Source organism: Diabrotica undecimpunctata, chromosome 10 (genome assembly GCF_040954645.1).
Source record: "Diabrotica undecimpunctata isolate CICGRU chromosome 10, icDiaUnde3, whole genome shotgun sequence".
Classification (NCBI taxonomy): Eukaryota; Metazoa; Arthropoda; class Insecta; order Coleoptera; family Chrysomelidae; genus Diabrotica; species Diabrotica undecimpunctata.
Genome location: NC_092812.1, coordinates 8,869,493 through 8,886,898, shown reverse-complemented (window position 1 = coordinate 8,886,898; position 17,406 = coordinate 8,869,493). Strand labels below are relative to the sequence as shown.

Sequence of the window (17,406 nt, the reverse complement as noted above, 5' to 3'; positions counted from 1 at the left end):
CCGGACCAAAAACGTAAAAAACACGTTTTTGGATCTTATTTTCTCTCATTATGACCAAATTTGCCTCGCTATAGACGGTTATAGTTCAATAGAAACTTTACGGGACATCTAATGTATCTCGTTATAAGCGAAACCTCGTAATAACCGTGTTCGTTATAGAGGGAGTATACTGTATATATATATATATATATATATATATATATATATATATATATATATATATATATATATATATATTGTTGTGAATTTATTAAAAGGTTCAATATTTATAACACTTACGAATTTAATTTATTTTTTTATTTATATTAACTTATCTGACAATAATTTATATATATCCGAACGTAACAATTAAATCGCGCGCGCGTCTTCAAAATCAACTGTTCTTCTTCCAAATAAAATGTCCTGTTATATACCCAGTACCGTTAGACTCGAAAAGTCGACGGCCCTCTCGACTAGACAGAGCGGCGAAATGGTCTCTCAAAACTGGTATATACATCGGCTCGTCTCCAGAAGGTTCGAATTGTTGTTTTTATAACAAACGGGGACGGGGACCCATCGTGTGTCAGGTAGGCATTACCTGAATCGGATGATTCATCTAGATCCTTCGCCGAAATTTCTACAACAAAACAGAATTAGTCATAATATTTACAGTTATTTTAGGCCATGATATTTATCGTAACAATATATATATATATATATATATATATATATATATATATATATATATATATATATATATATATATATATATATATATACAGAATGGAAAAGGATAATGCGAGTGAATAATAAAAGTAAAACGTAATGTCATATCTCGCAAAACAGAAAACCAAAAAGGTATATCGATGGAAGGCAACTGTATATACATATTTCTGACTATTGGTCGTCTTCAGTACGGTGCAGCCAAGTTAGAAAATGAGCATGTTAACTTGGGAAAGGATCATTACAGGAGCAATGCGATCAATTTGGGGCATTAGAGTTAGAAGACCCTGATGGTTTCCAGGGCAATAACTAACAATAACCACAGAGGAAGCTACAGCTACCTGGGGAAAGGAATGCCAAACGTTTTTTTAGAAAAAAAAACCCAAAAATCACTTATTAAACCATTTTTTAAACAAAAAATTGCAAATAACTCGAAAAGGAAGCATTTTTTAAAAAATTACCAAGAGAAAGTATTTACTTTGATGAGATACGTCTAAAAAAATTGTTTTTTTGTTATAAGTTATTTGTTAATAATAATTTACGGTCCATTTGGAAAAATTTGAGAAAAATACATGTGAACTTAAAAAAATATATAGAATCAAATAAAAAAGGTTTGGTGCGGTAAAAAGGTAAAAAAAATTTAGTCGGTATATTCCGTTTCTAAGCGTCTTTCTAGGGGTAAATAGCTCGGCTATATACTTTATTTGAAGAAACTAATTAATATAGTCTTCTAGTCCAGTAAATGAACTGAAATACGGCGATACCCTGTAATTTTCCGTGTCACCGCCGAATTGCGTGAAAATTTGGATTTACGTTTTACTTACCCTCCATTTCACTTTTGGACTTGTGCCGGTGGTAGCTTTATATTTTTTAGGGGTGAAAACTCCCCTGTTAGAAAAATCGTATAATTGTAATCGTTGATGAAGTAAATGAATGTCAATTAACATTAAACAACATAATTTAAGATTTTATTACAGTTTAACCCTTAAATCCCACTCAGTAGATTAGTTAGAATTAAAACAATGTCATTTAATACCCTGTCTCCACTGATTTGCATGGAAATTTGGATTTAGGTTATACCTACCTTCAACTTCAAAATTGGACTGGCGCGGTTCGTTGCTTTTATTTTTTAGGGATGAAAACGACCCCTTTTAGAAAAAAAAATCATAATTGTAAATTCAAGTAATTTGGAATTATATAATGACAGTGACATTAAATTTAGATTTCTTTACTATTATAATTTTTTACCACATTATTTCTACCCTCATAAAACCACCCCTTGCGAAGAAATTCGAATAGTCGTAGTATTTTTTTTTATTGAAACTATGTATACAATAATTTTTTTAATCAAAATGTTATGAATTTATTTTATTGTAACTTAAAAACAACCCTTATTATTTTTTAAGGATGGTGAAATCTCCTAAAATATGTGATTGGTTTTTTACTCATAACTCGGTTAGCTTTTAAGCTATGAAGTGCTTAAAAAAACCATTTTATAGGCTTTTAAGGGCAATAAGATCAATTAAATTATATTTTTTTAATGATTTTTAAAAAAGGTTGTAGTTGAAAGGGCTTGAACGAGTCACTAATCACGGGTGTATACAAACTTTGAATATCTTAACCAATTTTTGTCTTACAGAAAAACAAAAAAAGGAAAAAGAATGTTCAGAAATGGAAAAACCATATTTTTTTATTGTTCCAGAGATGTTTTGTATCACTAGTAGTTTTTAAGGTATTTTGAAAAAAAGGCATTTTTTCAAAATGTCAATTTTTTTTTTACTTTAAAACCAAATTAAAAAAATAATAATAAGCACTTTAATTAATTTTATTTGGGGTACTAATTAGGGGGTGACTTTCACGATATTATTACCAAAAAAGGGACCAACTTTATTTTGAGTATAACTTGCTTAGTTTTGATGCTAAAAACTAAAAAAAAAAAAACAAAAATAAAGCCTTTTTAAGAGTTTTTTTCCGAAAAGTGCTTCATTTTTGGTTATTTCACGTTGAAATATTCAATTTGGAATTTGAAAAATAAGAACCCACTTTTCATGAGCTACAACTTTGCTTCTACTGGGTCTACAGAATTCATAAGTACACCATTTTTTTTTGTTTTTTTTTATAAGCTACATTTTTGCTAAGAATATTTTTTCGATAAATACATTCTTTATAGTTATTTATTTAGAATGTATATTTTTTCACTGCCAAGAAGGGGTGGATTTCACCCCCCAAGTAAAGCAACCTTGGGCTCGAGTCCAAAAGTGAATTTGAGGGCAAGAGGAACCTAAATCCAAATTTTCAAGCAAATCCGTCTTGACGAGGAGCATTACACTCCAAAAGGGTCATTTACTGGAGTATTCCGATATTTCTTCAACATTTGAGGGTCTATAAAGACCACACTAGATAACTTATTGTTACCAGAATTAATTTTGATTCCACAAATTAAATTGCATCACTTCATAAACAATTTTATGTGAGATAAAAATTATCTGTTATAATGTTTTAATTAATTTTTTTAGATACCTGCAACAACGACACGTATTCTTTTAAATCACTTTCGATGGGATAAAGAAAAGTTAATGGAAAGGTTCTATGATGGTGATCAAGATCAGTTGTTTTCTGAAGCTAGAGTTATTAATCCTTTTAAGGAATTGAATATTAGCTTTAGAGCAAAGGTAACAGTTAAGTTCTGAATCGTAATATACAATATTAATTTATTTCAAGTTTAATCTGTAAGTCTTGTTCATTTTTTTTAATTTAACATTATTTTTAGCCACCTAAAAAATCAAATAATGGAACAGAGGAATGTGAGATTTGTTTTATGATTTTTCCATCATCAGTAAGTAACACACAATTATATCTAATTAAGATTAGTCATATAGTCATTAGTCAATAATAAAACAACTGGTAACAGAGGAAAATTTACATCAAAGCTTAAAAGTTATTACAGGAAATATACAATAGATCTTAATAAAACGAGATGTGGCAACATTGTTTATAATACTGATAAAAATATAGAGTTTTAGGGTTTTGACATTTAAATGTTTTATTTACTATTGTACAGTTTGCATGTTCGTAACACTATCTTTAATGGGAATTAACCAAAATTTAGTTTTAGCAAAAAAATCTAATTTAATTTTATCTGCCTCATTCATATTGAGAACTCAGACACATTTATTTATACACTTTAAAGTAGATGGGTAGCTTAGTATATTTTTGTGATGAAAGCACAATATTGTTGCAGTGGTTGGTAGTAACTTTGTGGATATTGCCATGGCGTAAAAACTAATTTTCAATTCTTTTACATAATATAATATGCTTGCAAGAATTAAGAATATGTTCAATTCTATGAATGTACACCTACATTCATCCCTGAAACCTAAATTTGCCACAATCCTAATTGCTTTTCGCTGCAGCTTAAACAATGTGGAACCCATATACCATAGCTAAATGAAACAAACAATTATATGATGTTATATATACTGTTAAATGGAGAAAAATGAAATAAAGATTTTCACAAACGTGGGGTGCGGAATGGATGCTCCTGTGGGAAATAATTCGAAAAGTTCATTGTCATTTTTTGATATTTTCGCTGTGTCCCAATGTAATTTTAATTTTGAAATTAATTTTTTTTTTTAAATTTTTTATTAGCGAGATGCGGTGTCGATCCACTTCTAAGTTATAAATCGAAAACTGCATTAACTTCCTGCTATTTTCATCAGAATAACTGCCCCGGTGCGCGGCGCTACTGAAATCGATCTATTTTGAATTTCGGGCCAACCTACTGCCTAACGGTGCACCCAATCAGTTATAACCTGTCACATGAGTCGACCTTCACTCTCCCACCTCCAATTTCAATTCTCATTCTAAGTAGGTATTCCCTATTCAGTACTGTTTCGATAATCGGTAGGTTTAGTTTTAGTACCGTTTTGTATAGCATTAAGCGCAATCGTCAAGGTTTAGTATTGTGGCAAATTATGTGTGAATTCGTTTACAGTTGTTATAATTAGATTACAACTATGGCATTGCTCCGGAGTAAAGTATCTTCTTCAATATTCTGGTTCTGGCAGTCAGCTCTCTAAAAATGTGTTACCTATATACGAAGATATGATGAAGCTCTTTTTTTTATTCGCATCTCCAAGCTATAAAAAACAGTATAACAAATGTGTTCAGAAAACCAGTGAAATGGTCACGGAAAGAGTAGAGATGTGGCTCAGAGCTTTAATACCAATCTTAGAACACAAAACAATATTAGCTAGAATTATAGCTTACCACGGTAAGTATAGAACATTATCGAAACCTTATAAAGGCAAGAAGAAAGAAGATGGTTTCAAAAATAAGCTGTTCAAGTTTGGTAAGGATAGCAAGAAATTGTTTGATATTGCTACTTGCAAATGTTTAGAGTCCAGATATTGCAACTATGATAAAAACCCAAACATTTCAATACCAGAACGACATTTCTTAATCGAGCAACGGACTGACCGTAAAATGATGGATTACACCAACAAAAATAACGTAAAGAACAAAGCCTTGCAAATAGAGATGAAATCCATTCCTAGTACTTCTAAATCACCTACAACTTCAAAGATACGATCAAATATTCAACAGACAGAGATATTAAAGAAAAATTACTGTTGTCACATTTCCGGTTGTTGCCAGAACATTAGATCGTTATAGGGTTCCAAATCATGCTGGAGCTGCAATCATTTCTGCAGCTTTCAAGCTATTGGTCTCATCACTGAAAACGATTCATCACGAGTTATAGGCAGAAGTAGAGTTCGACGAGCTCGTTCCAAAGCTAGTGCTACATTTACAGATTGAAACTACAATTTTTGGTGCAGACATCATCGGATTATTTTACGATGGTAGAAAGATAAAATGTTGATACACGAAGATGGTCGTAAAAGAGTGATTCAGGAGAAGACTATTATCCTATTGAAAGAACCGGAATAACTGACCATATTTATTTGAAAACTGGTGACGCCAAAACGATTTGCAACTATATTCTGATATTCCTTTCCTCCAAGTCTATTAATGCCAATCAAATAATGATTGTTGGTTATGATGGGACTGTCGTTAACACAGGAATCAAAGATGGTGTTATTCGTTTATTGGAAATCAAGTTTCAACGTCCACTCCAATGGCTCATATGCCAACTACACGCTAATGAACTGATATTGCGTCATCTTTTTCAACATCTGGATGGCATTAAATCTAAACAACATCTAGACAACAACATTTTTTCTTTTTTTCTTCATATTGTAGTCCCAATAGCTGAAATGAATGAATAAAAAACAGTATTGTTGACTTTTGTTGAATTTTTTCTTGAAAAGCTGAAACTGAAAGCAGCTATCCTATACCCCGCATAGGTGAAAGTTTTTTTTTTAGAAAATTACAAAATTTTAATCATGATGGTGCACTTTTCAGACTGAAAATACGAACAAATGTCGTCTAAGTTTTTCATTCGAAAATGGAAAGAGCATCAATTCTGCACCCCGCGAAAATGAAATTCGAAAAAATAAATTTGAGCTCCACCCTAATGAACATCCCATTTCTGATTTGAATCAAGATACACTCTCAAAAATTTCATAACAGAAGAATTTACAAAGTCTCCGTTACCACACATTGAAAAAAGTTCTCTTGGGTCTTATATTGGTGTGCATTAGTTTATTGACTTAAAACCAGTTTTCAGCCTCCAACGGTACCTCATATGTAGTACATTTGTAGTGGGATAATATGGTCTGGGAGATAGAAATGCCAGGGGTGATATTGTTGGTCGAGTTCTATCAGCATAACGAAATGGTAGCCTCAAATACATACTTTAAGTTACCACCAAGAAGGCTATATACTTGGATGTAGACCAGGCTTATCGACAGACTCAATCTTACTATCGTAGTGTTAAGATAGCAGGATCGCCGTAATGTAGTGTTGTTCTCTCACTACATGTCCGATTGGTTCTCTATGCTTACTTTTTCCAAAAGAAAGATGGATTGTACTTTTTAATTTATTATGTAACTTAACAATATACAATTGACCAGATCAGATCGCTACTACATTATAACTGTGTCAGCGAGGCCAACTAATTGAATTCTGTCTACCTTCTTTTTTAGATTTAAATTTTGCGTTGTTTATACAAGGTCGCGCAATAGTAAATATCTACTTTACCTATATACTTTCCTAATAACACTTTTTGGCATTGAACTAATTTCAAATCGCACGTGTGTCAATCTTTATTATAGTCCAGGAAGTTTTCTATATTTGTTCTATATTTTAATAAATAAAATGGATACATGCGCCGAGTATAAAAACCAACTTGACTTAAATCAAGTTTTTGCTTGTGATGGATGCAGAACTGTGCTTTGTATGGAATGTGGAAATCTAACAGCATCTGAAGTTAAATGCATGCAGTTGAAAACGAAACGTAAACTAAAGTTTTTCTGTGAACAGTGTGAAGTGGGATTTCAGAAGGTACCAGCTCTGTTAAAAGAAGAGAGTGAGCTTAAGGAAAGTATAAATAAAATTCTACATAAGGAAAATGTCGCATCTGTTGCACCAGATATGGAGGATATTATTTCCGAAATGCTGGAGAGGCAGAATAGGGCTTCCAATATAATTATATTTAATGTTAATGAATCTGTTAAAAATAATCAATCGGATCGTAATGCAGAGGACAAACAAGCGGTACTAAATATTTTGACTGATTTTAATATTAACAAAAATAATATTAAACTATTTAGATTGGGAAAATTTGCTAACAGAACGAGACCCATTAAAGTAGTATTGAATACAGCTGAAGATGCTAAAACTGTTGTCAAAAATAAAAGATTAATTAAAGTGCTCGATGTCAGAATTTCCCTTGATCAAACAAAAGCCCAGCAAGAGTATTTCAAGAAAATCAAATTACAATTAGATGATATGGTTAAGACAGGTGATAATTCTAAAACAATCAAATTCATTAATAATAAGCCTACAATAGTGAAAAAAGACGTAATGTTATCTCAAAAAAACTAGTAAGTAGCCCTAGTACATTATTTAATATTGATGTTTTATATTTAAATGCACAGAGCTTGTTAAACAAAATGGATCAAATCAAGTTAAGTCTGCTGTGTTATTGTCCTAAAATAATAGTCGTTAGCGAAGCTCGAGTCACGAGTGAAATTGAAGATTCTGAAATTGCTTTGTGTGGGTATAAGGTGATACGCTGCAATTCATCTAAACGATCTACAGGGGGTGTTGTACTATATGTTCAGGATAACCTTAAGTGTACTGCCGCTAAAACTTTTGTTAAAGAAGATAATTTTTGGTGTAAATTTATTAAAGTAGATATTGGTTCTTACAAGATTGTTTTGGGTGGCATGTATCATTCACCTTCTAGTTCTGATGCAGTATTTTTAGATAACTTAGAGCATATTTTTGATGAATTATTTAAAAGTAATGTCAATTGTATTTTAATTGGTGATTTTAATTTGGATTTTTTAAGTACTAGCTTCTACACTCAGAAAATTAAAGCAATGTTTTTACAATGTGGCATTAAGCAGTTAGTAACAGAACCTACTAGAATTACGAATTTTAGTGAAACCTTAATTGATTATGTTCTTGTTAATAATGATCTGGTTAGTTGTTTTGTTCATTCAACTCCCAAGTTGAGTGATCATTCTATAATATCGGTCATCGGGTTTTAGTTATAGCTTTCAAAATTTTAATGTATCTAGTAAACGTTACAGATGTCTGAACGAGGAAAAAATATATCAAATCCAAATGAATTTACTTTCTTGTGATTGGGATTTAGATTGTACTGATGTCAATACCATTTACAATGAAATTTTATCAAACAGTCAGTCTGTCATAAATAAAATAGCACCTATTCAAACATGTCAGATCAAAAGTAACATACCATGGTTTGATAACGAAGTTAATAGTAAAATTAAAATTAGGGACAAATTATACAAAGCTTTTAAAACTGCTAACATAAATGATAGAAATGCCAAATGGGAGGATTTTAAAAGAGCAAGAAATGTAGTAGTTAATATGTTAAAAGCAAAAAAGGAACAATATTATTTTGATAAAATCGATAGGTATAAAAATGACTCTAGACTTATGTGGAAAACGCTAAAAACCCTAATTAACAATAATTGTCAAAAATTCCCTTATCGCATTGAATTTATGGTTCAGAATCAGTTATGCATTCTGAGTGACAAAGTTGAAATGGTGCGTCAGTTTGGTGAGTATTTCGTCTCTAGTATTCAGCAAATTGTTGAAACTATCGACTCTGAAGAACTATGGAGTTATGATAATCAGAATTTGTATCCTTGTATACATGAATTTCGGTTACTGTCACTGAGCGACTTGGCAGTCATGGTTAAGTCGTTAGATAATAGAAGTAACATTAATGAAATACTAAACTCCAAAATATTAAAAGAGTTTTTTGTAACTTGTGGTCACGTTATCTTAAATTTTATAAATACTTCTCTTAGATCATCAAAAATTCCAGATTTATTAAAAATCAGTACAGTTGTTCCAATACCAAAAGTTAATAATACTATTAAGGCAGATGAATTTAGACCTATAAATATACTTCCTCCCATTGAGAAATTATTAGAATTGGTAGTATATGATCAAGTCATGGATCACATTGATAAAAATGAAATCTTAATGAATACTCAGTCAGGTTTTCGTAAAAAGTATTCATGTGAAACTGCACTGCAACTTTCACTTTGTAAATTCAGGTCTGAATTGGACAATAATAATTATGTAGTAGTAGTATTCCTTGATTTAAAAAGAGCGTTTGAAACTATTGATCGTAATATACTTCTCACTAAATTAGAAGGCATTGGAGGAAATGTTCTTGAATGGTTTAAAGATTACTTATTGAATAGAAAGCAACAAGTGAGGATTGATGATATTACTTCTTCTGCAATTAGTGTTAATATTGGGGTACCTCAAGGTAGTGTCTTAGGACCCCTTTTATTTATATTGTATTTAAATGATATAAACTTGTTTGTTACATGTGATTTCTTTAATTTGTATGCAGATGACACCCTACTTGCATGTTTTGATTCAAACTTAGAAAATGCTGTATCTAAAATGAACTCAGCATTGCAGTCTGTTAACAAATATTTAAAGATCAACAAACTAAAGTTAAATGTGTTAAAGACAAAGGCTATGATAATAACAACGAAATACAAATACTCAAATATTGATATTAATACTATTAATCTTCAAATTGACAATGACAAAATAGAAATCATTACAACAATTAAGTACCTTGGTTTTAAATTGAATGATTTATTGTCTTTTAATGACCATTTTAATTACCTATTAAAAAAGATTTCTAAAAAATTATACTTTTTTTCAAGAATATCTAAAAATTTGTCAACTGCAACTAAAATTACAGTTTTTAATGCGATTATTCAACCTCATTTCGATTTTTGCTCGTCAGTTATTTTTCTCTTCAATTTAAATCAATCGGCCCAGTTGCAAAAATTACAAAATCGTGGAATGAGAATCATTATTGGTGGAAACAGATATACACCTATAGCAACAATGCTTAGCATGCTGCAGTGGGTTTTAGTTCAACAAAGGGTCTTTTACCTTACAATGTTGTTCATTTATAAAATTCTAAATAATTTGGCCCCTGCTTACTTTTGTGAGTTTATTACGCGGAATTGTGATATTCACAATTACCCTACTCGAGGTAAGTGCAATTTACACATTGTGAAAACAGAAAGGACGGTTTCAAGAAACTCTTTGTTGTTTAAGGGTTGTGATCTTTTTAATAAGCTTCCTCAAACAGTTAAAAGTTGTTCATCTATACAAATGTTTAAAAGCAAATTAATGGACCATATTAAAAGCACCAATAGTTAGGTAGTTGTTTTGTTGTCATGTTTTATGTTATAATATTATTGTTTTATATTTTTTAATTAATTTAAGTGTAGATACTATATTTTAAGTGTAATTGTTATTTTTATCATATATGAATGTTATAAATTGATTAATTTTGTATGTATTAGGGCTTTCCCTATTTTTGAATCAATAAACTTCTTCAAAACTATGTAAATAAGTTAAAATTATCAAAAGAACTTTTCAAAACAAAATTTTTTGCAGATATATGTTATTGAACAACAACTCTTTTCTTCTCTTTTTATAATAATTTTAATCTCTAAAATTTCTGTGTATCCTTTGCCACACTATAACAGCTTTTAACATGAAAATAAACAGTGATAAAAGTAAAGTGGTGACCTCGATCTAAGAATGGTCCCATGTACATGGGTTGCTGGATAAACAACCAACTGGACCCTAAACTCAAAATTAAATGCAAAATAGAACAAGCAAGAGGCGCATTCATACACATGAAATGACTACTATGCGACTAACACATCAAATTAGAACTCATTATACGTTTACTTAAATGCTATGTTTGGGCAACTATTTTATACGGAGCAGTATCATGGACGCTCACAATTCCAACCATGAACAAGAGTAATTTGAGATGTGGACTTACAGGAGAATATTGAAACTTCGCCGGACTGATCACATAACAAATAGACATGTTCTCGAGAGTTTAAGCAAAGAAAGAGAACTACTCCACACCATTAAAGTCCGCAAAACATCATACCTTGAACACTTATTAAGAAATTAGAAATATTTCCTTCCCCAACTCGTAATAACAGCAAAGTTGAAAAAGGAAAAAAAACGCGGAATCGGAAGAAAAAAACTCTCTTTGATCTGAAATATACGAAAGTGCACGGGTTTAAATTACGAAGAACTAATAAGAACAGCAGAGAATAGAGAAAAATATTCCAAAGTGTAGCATAGATGCATATCATAATCATCTTGGCATACAAATTTATATTCAAGGCTAGGTCGCTCATCTCGGAGAAAGTGGCCGTGGTTCTTTCAACCATATAGAAGCTGTGAATTATTTTTCAAATACAAATACAATTAGATAATATATTGGAATTTATTATTATTGGTCACCATCCCTGTGATTTATTCTCGTAGGGAAAACGAGTAGATAAAAGAAAATTTTACGACAAAACTATACTTTTATTATTTCTTTGTAATGAACAAAAACATTAAAAGATTCTAGGTTAAAAAATTATGTCATTCCAGAAAGATATTAAAATACCAATTTGTGTTTACAATATTCAATTACCATGAGAAGTGTTTATACAAAACTAAAATTAAAATCATGTCGTAAGAAAACAAACATTTATATCATGGCAGTAGAAGAATTAGTAGTTAAGAAAATGAATTTATATTTTATCCCAAATTTCGAAATTCGTTCACATTAAAAAATACAGTTATTTATTATTTAGAATATCTATTATAATTAAAATAATAGTAAAGCACTTCACTGTTTCTTTTTAAGTTCGTAAATATTCTTCGCTTGCTCAATAGAAAAAAAATATAAAAATTGGTACAACCTGAATTATCCAACAGCTGGTAATTGTGAAGAAAAAGATATGATTTACTTCTTTTCACTCTCTAAGTAGTTGACGAAATGAAACCATTGTGTATGAGTCCATTTATTATCATTATACCATACGATGAAGAGATACTGGGCTGGGATTAAAATACCATGTCACAAATCCATACTTATTTTACCTCGGGCCAAACAAACATATTTTATCAATATTCTAGCCTCGCCGATAAGGGTCTCTATTAAAGACCAATTAAACAGAATCACGTCTTAATGACTTGACGTTCTACGAGATAAAGGAAAGATCTTTGCTGGAAATCGATACGAGTGACAAGTTAACGAACGGTCTCATCTAACGGATATATTAGAAATCACGGTAGGGTCCTTGAGGTAATTAAAAGTACTCGGCAGATAGATAGCGGGAGCAATTTTATTAAAAAAAAATTAATCGAAATTATAATGAATTTTCTGAAACTTTTGAAACGGTTACAAAAGTAATCACCAACATTCATTAATTGAATAGGGCACCATAAGAATAAGAACGGAGCTTCACGCAAACTCACCATTTAAATTTCATCTCTATTACTTATTTTTCGAATTCTTTTTTGTAGTATCCTTAATATTTCCCTCTCTTATCTTACTAGCATGTTGTTTCAGTACCGTATGTGATTACTAATCCAATTGCTACTCTGTAAATTTATCAATTAAGTTTTGTGTATTTGTGTAAATATGGAAGTGTGTCATTGTAGAGGCAATTACTAAGTTATTGTAAAAGATTCTTGCGATCCGAAAAGATTATCGAATATAATACATCCGCATGTCTGTGTTTTGCAGATTTACCTTTGATATAATTCAACTGAAGTATGTTACATAATTACTGTGGAACAGGGGAATTCAGCTTTTAATAAAGCTTTGCAGAATTAGTATTGAATTTCAGTAAAGTATTATTTTCAGTGTTAAAGAGCGCTCCCAGGTATACAAATTCGTTCACCTCAATAATTTATTTTTGTGTAACTTAAGATTATCTTATTTCAAACTACATTACGGAAATTTTACTTACAAACTTGATATTAGTATAATATGTATATTAGTATAACTCATAAAAAAATATTAAGAGCATTAGTAATTTATTGCAACACCCCGTTAGTGTGTAATTTAGAAGAAACAAATGTGTAACTATATAATATTGTCTGCGCATATCAAAATTATCCGTAATACGGGCACGATTGCCCGTTAAAAACAGCCGTACTGGTCAGAGGTAAAGCTGCAGAGACTGTAGCACTAAAAAGGTTCAGAAGAAGGAAGAAGAAGAATATAATATACAAAATCTTGGTGTCTTCTATACAAATTCTTTTATCAAAATGGTTTTAACGCATTTTGTTTTCAGCATATGACCGGACTTGAATGCGGCCACAGATTTTGCACCCACTGTTGGTGTGAATATTTGACCACTAAAATAATGGAAGAAGGTGTAGGACAAACAATAGCATGTGCAGCTCATGGTTGTGATATCCTGGTTGATGATGCTAGTGTAATGCGATTAGTTAGAGACTCTAAAGTAAGACTCAAATACCAACATCTTATCACGAACAGTTTTGTTGAGGTAAGTTTAAAAATTAGATACATAGATACACAGTTACAATTGCGCATGTCTCTAACGTACGCAAAGTAAAAATGGAAAGTCAATCCATGCTATTTCTGGTATTTTTCTAAAATCAATTCCATATTTTCATTCCTAATTAGACAGCGAACGAGTAAACATTGTTTTATCGTTTGCCTAGATAGATACTTCTGTTATCTACCAGTTTTTTTTGATTACTAATTTTACTAATTAGGGTGTAAATAAAAAGCATAATGTGATATTTACGAACAATTTAGTGTTATAGTTTTTTCTTAAAAACTGTGAATCGTAAACTATAGAAGTTGAACAATTTGATTATCCAGTGGTGTACCATTATACCAGGTAACTGTTATTTTTCAATTACTTTATCCACAGAGTCCTACTTTGACGTCTATTGCATTAATTAAATTTACGTGTAGTGGTTTTGGTATCAGAACCGCTTACGAAATGACCTCAAATAACTTCACAAAAAAACATAACAATGAATACCAAGTCTTATGTTGCTACAACTTTAACTAAACCTCCGCCTCCTTCGTTTCCTCATAAAAATCAAGCTATTATTTTACATGCTATTCCAAATTTTGTTCTCTTTTTGAGTATATAAAAGCCATAGGTGACATGGTTACCCCCAAAAATATCACCTTTGCATTTCGAATTTCAAATAATCGTATTTGTATTTATTTAACTTCCGTTGCAGTAGTCAACGAACTTCTCAGTGCCCACCAAAGTATCACCATCAACTCAGCAGTTGTTCCTATCCCAAGACTTATTACCCCTACTAAACGTATTCTCATATCAAATGTATCTCCCACAATACCGCACCTGATAATCGAAAAAGCACTAAAAGATATCGGATTACAAATAGCCTCTCCTGTTTCATTCGTAAAATGTGTTTCACTTACTGATGATTATGCACACATAATGAGCTTCCGAAGAGTCTCATACGTTATTCCTGATAATGAAAACTTTTCAATTCAAATCCCTCTTTTAATAACTTACGAGAACAACCCATTAGAATATTTGTGTCTACTGATAATTTAGAATGTTTTTTATGTAAATAAGCTGGTCATACTGCTGACGCTTGTACCAATGCTCCAATCACTGTAACTCAAACTGAACTTTCCCGACCTGCTATCCCCTTATCTCTTCCCACCGATATACCCCCACCAGAAAGCACTCTTATTCAAACCAATTTACAAAATGTAACATTTACTTTGTTTGGCGCCTTTCTCTTTTCTTACCATTGATATTCTTTGTTTTATCTTCGATATAACCAAGACAGAACAAACTAACCCTATATAATATTAAGGGCAATATATTCAATTTTATACAAAATTTTTATCGTCACGATCGTTTAGAGTGTCTGTCAATGGTATTTTTTCATCAGTCCACACTCAAATCGATGTGGTACCACAAGGGTCAGTATTAAGCCCAACTCTTTTTAATCTAGCAATGAGCGATTTATGCTCTATTATACTTTCCCCCATTAGGCATGTCCTGTATGCAGACGATCTAATAATTTACTGCCACGAACGATCTGTCTCTACAACTTCTAAGCTCATTCAATCCGCAGTAGATACTCTCGTTAATAAAACTAGCTCCATAGGCATATCGTTATCATATACAAAATCAAAAATAATAAAATTTAATAGACGACCTTCCTTCCCTTCTCCTAGTATAATGATTGACAAAGCTTATCTTCCCGTTGTCAGAGAATGTAAAGTACTCGGTTTAATGTTTGATTCTCGACTTACCTGGAAGCAGCATATATTAGAAATAAAAGGTGAAGCGTACAAATCTTTTTCGCACTATCATTGAGGTGCAGGTGAAAATTCCCTTCTTAAGATATATTGATCTCTTATTCGTTCCAAACTGGACTATGGTTCTTACATAAAAATCTCTGCTTCTAAGACATACCTTAATCTTTTAAATTCGATACATACCACAACTCTGCGTATTTGTATTCTACTCTCCCGAGACGGGAGCAACTATTACTCTCCTATGTAGTATCTATTTCTTCTAATACCTCTAACCCAGTATCTCTATCCCCTTTTTGCATCATCCACAAATATACTGCAAGACCTCTCTAAATTACCTTATGCATCTATTATTAAAATACATCCCACTAATTTTGGCACAGTTACTTGATGACATCTCTATCACAAACAATTCCACTTCACCTATTCCCATATACACCTTGGTCTATAGTTATTCCTCAATGTAACACATCACTTACAAAATACGATAAATTTACAACTCCCAAGGAACTGATTATAAAAATTTTTAAAGAAATTATCTTTTCAAAGAAATACGATATAGTACTATACACTGATGCTTCAAAAAATGATCAGGAGTAGGCTGTTCTGTTAAAACGTCACATACTCTTATCACGTCATCACTTACCCCTCCTTTTGCAGCGTTCATACTGGAGAATTATACAGTATACTTCAAGCCATCAAATACATTTCACCAACAAATAAACAAGTTGCTATATGCACAGACTCTCTAACCTCCATCCAATCTATCCAAAATGTATTCACTGATAATCCTGTCGTCCAAAAGATCCACGACCATTACCAACTTATTTTTTCTCAAAATATAACAGTTACTCTAATCTGGTTACCATCCCATATTGGTATAACAGGCAATGAACTTGCAGACCACTACGCAAAGCTTGCCTCAATATCTTCTCATCCCACTGTTAACAGTTAACATCCAAATTAGTAAGGACTTAAAATCTCGCATTAAAAGAAGAACAAGAACCCAATGGCAACAATACTGGGACACCAACTGCTCAGCTTTACATCAAATACAACATTCAATAGACAGTCCTCCTATTTTTGCTACTACAAGTCTGTCCAGACGAGATTTTCTCGTGGCAAGGAGACTTCGGATCAGACATACAAAATTAACACATGGTTACCTGATGTCATCCAGCAACCGACCTACTTGTCAAAGCTGCCAATCATAACTGACACACAGCTGCCAATCACACACTCACTGAATGCCATCAATATTCTGCCAGAAGACAACTTCATCACCTCAAGCCTAATATACAAGATATCCTAAGTAATGCTGACCAAATAAACTCCACCATATTGTAATATTTTTTGCTTTATAATCGTCCTTGTGTAAGTGGCCTTAGTAGCCGAGCACATTAATTTTAAATAAATAAAAAAAAATCCGTATTTCCCATAGTTCTTTTTACATTCAGAGACCCAATGACCCAATTTGATTTTCGGTTTTATTGCAATCTCTCATATTTTAGTATAAAATAATTTCAACATTTCTAATTGGTATAATATGCTCTTCACTTCTATTACTATTGTATAGTTATATTCTTATTTGCTGCTAAGTTGCTCTATTTTCAGTGTTTATTTGTGACATGAATTGCTTTTTGCAAGTTTGTCTGTTAACCTCCTCGGACCCCAGGTATCATATATAATACTACGGTTATTCTGCCCGTAAGTATCGCCCGTGTTAAGCATCTGCTATGCGTAGAAAATTGATATATAACCCTCTGTGCGAGATCTCTTGAATCCCGAAAATATTCCAAGACCTATTGACTACTTCAATAAATACATCGACAACAATTTTTTTTAATCCATGGCGTTGTACACAAATATGAAGGAAGTAAAAAAAACTGGAAAATCTTTGGAGACTT

The 17,406-nt window shown here is 31.7% G+C and overlaps 1 protein-coding gene across 1 annotated transcript in view; it reads left to right on the top strand.

Moving 5' to 3' along the window:
• Nucleotides 1-17,406, top strand: part of LOC140452327 (E3 ubiquitin-protein ligase ariadne-1-like) — a 64,609-nt gene that overhangs the window by 7,136 nt on the left and 40,067 nt on the right. Inside the window, exons 2-4 of the mRNA XM_072546514.1 lie at nt 3,219-3,374; nt 3,473-3,538; nt 13,509-13,724. Coding sequence (XP_072402615.1) covers nt 3,219-3,374; nt 3,473-3,538; nt 13,509-13,724 — 438 coding nt within the window. The remainder of the gene's footprint in view (nt 1-3,218; nt 3,375-3,472; nt 3,539-13,508; nt 13,725-17,406) is intronic.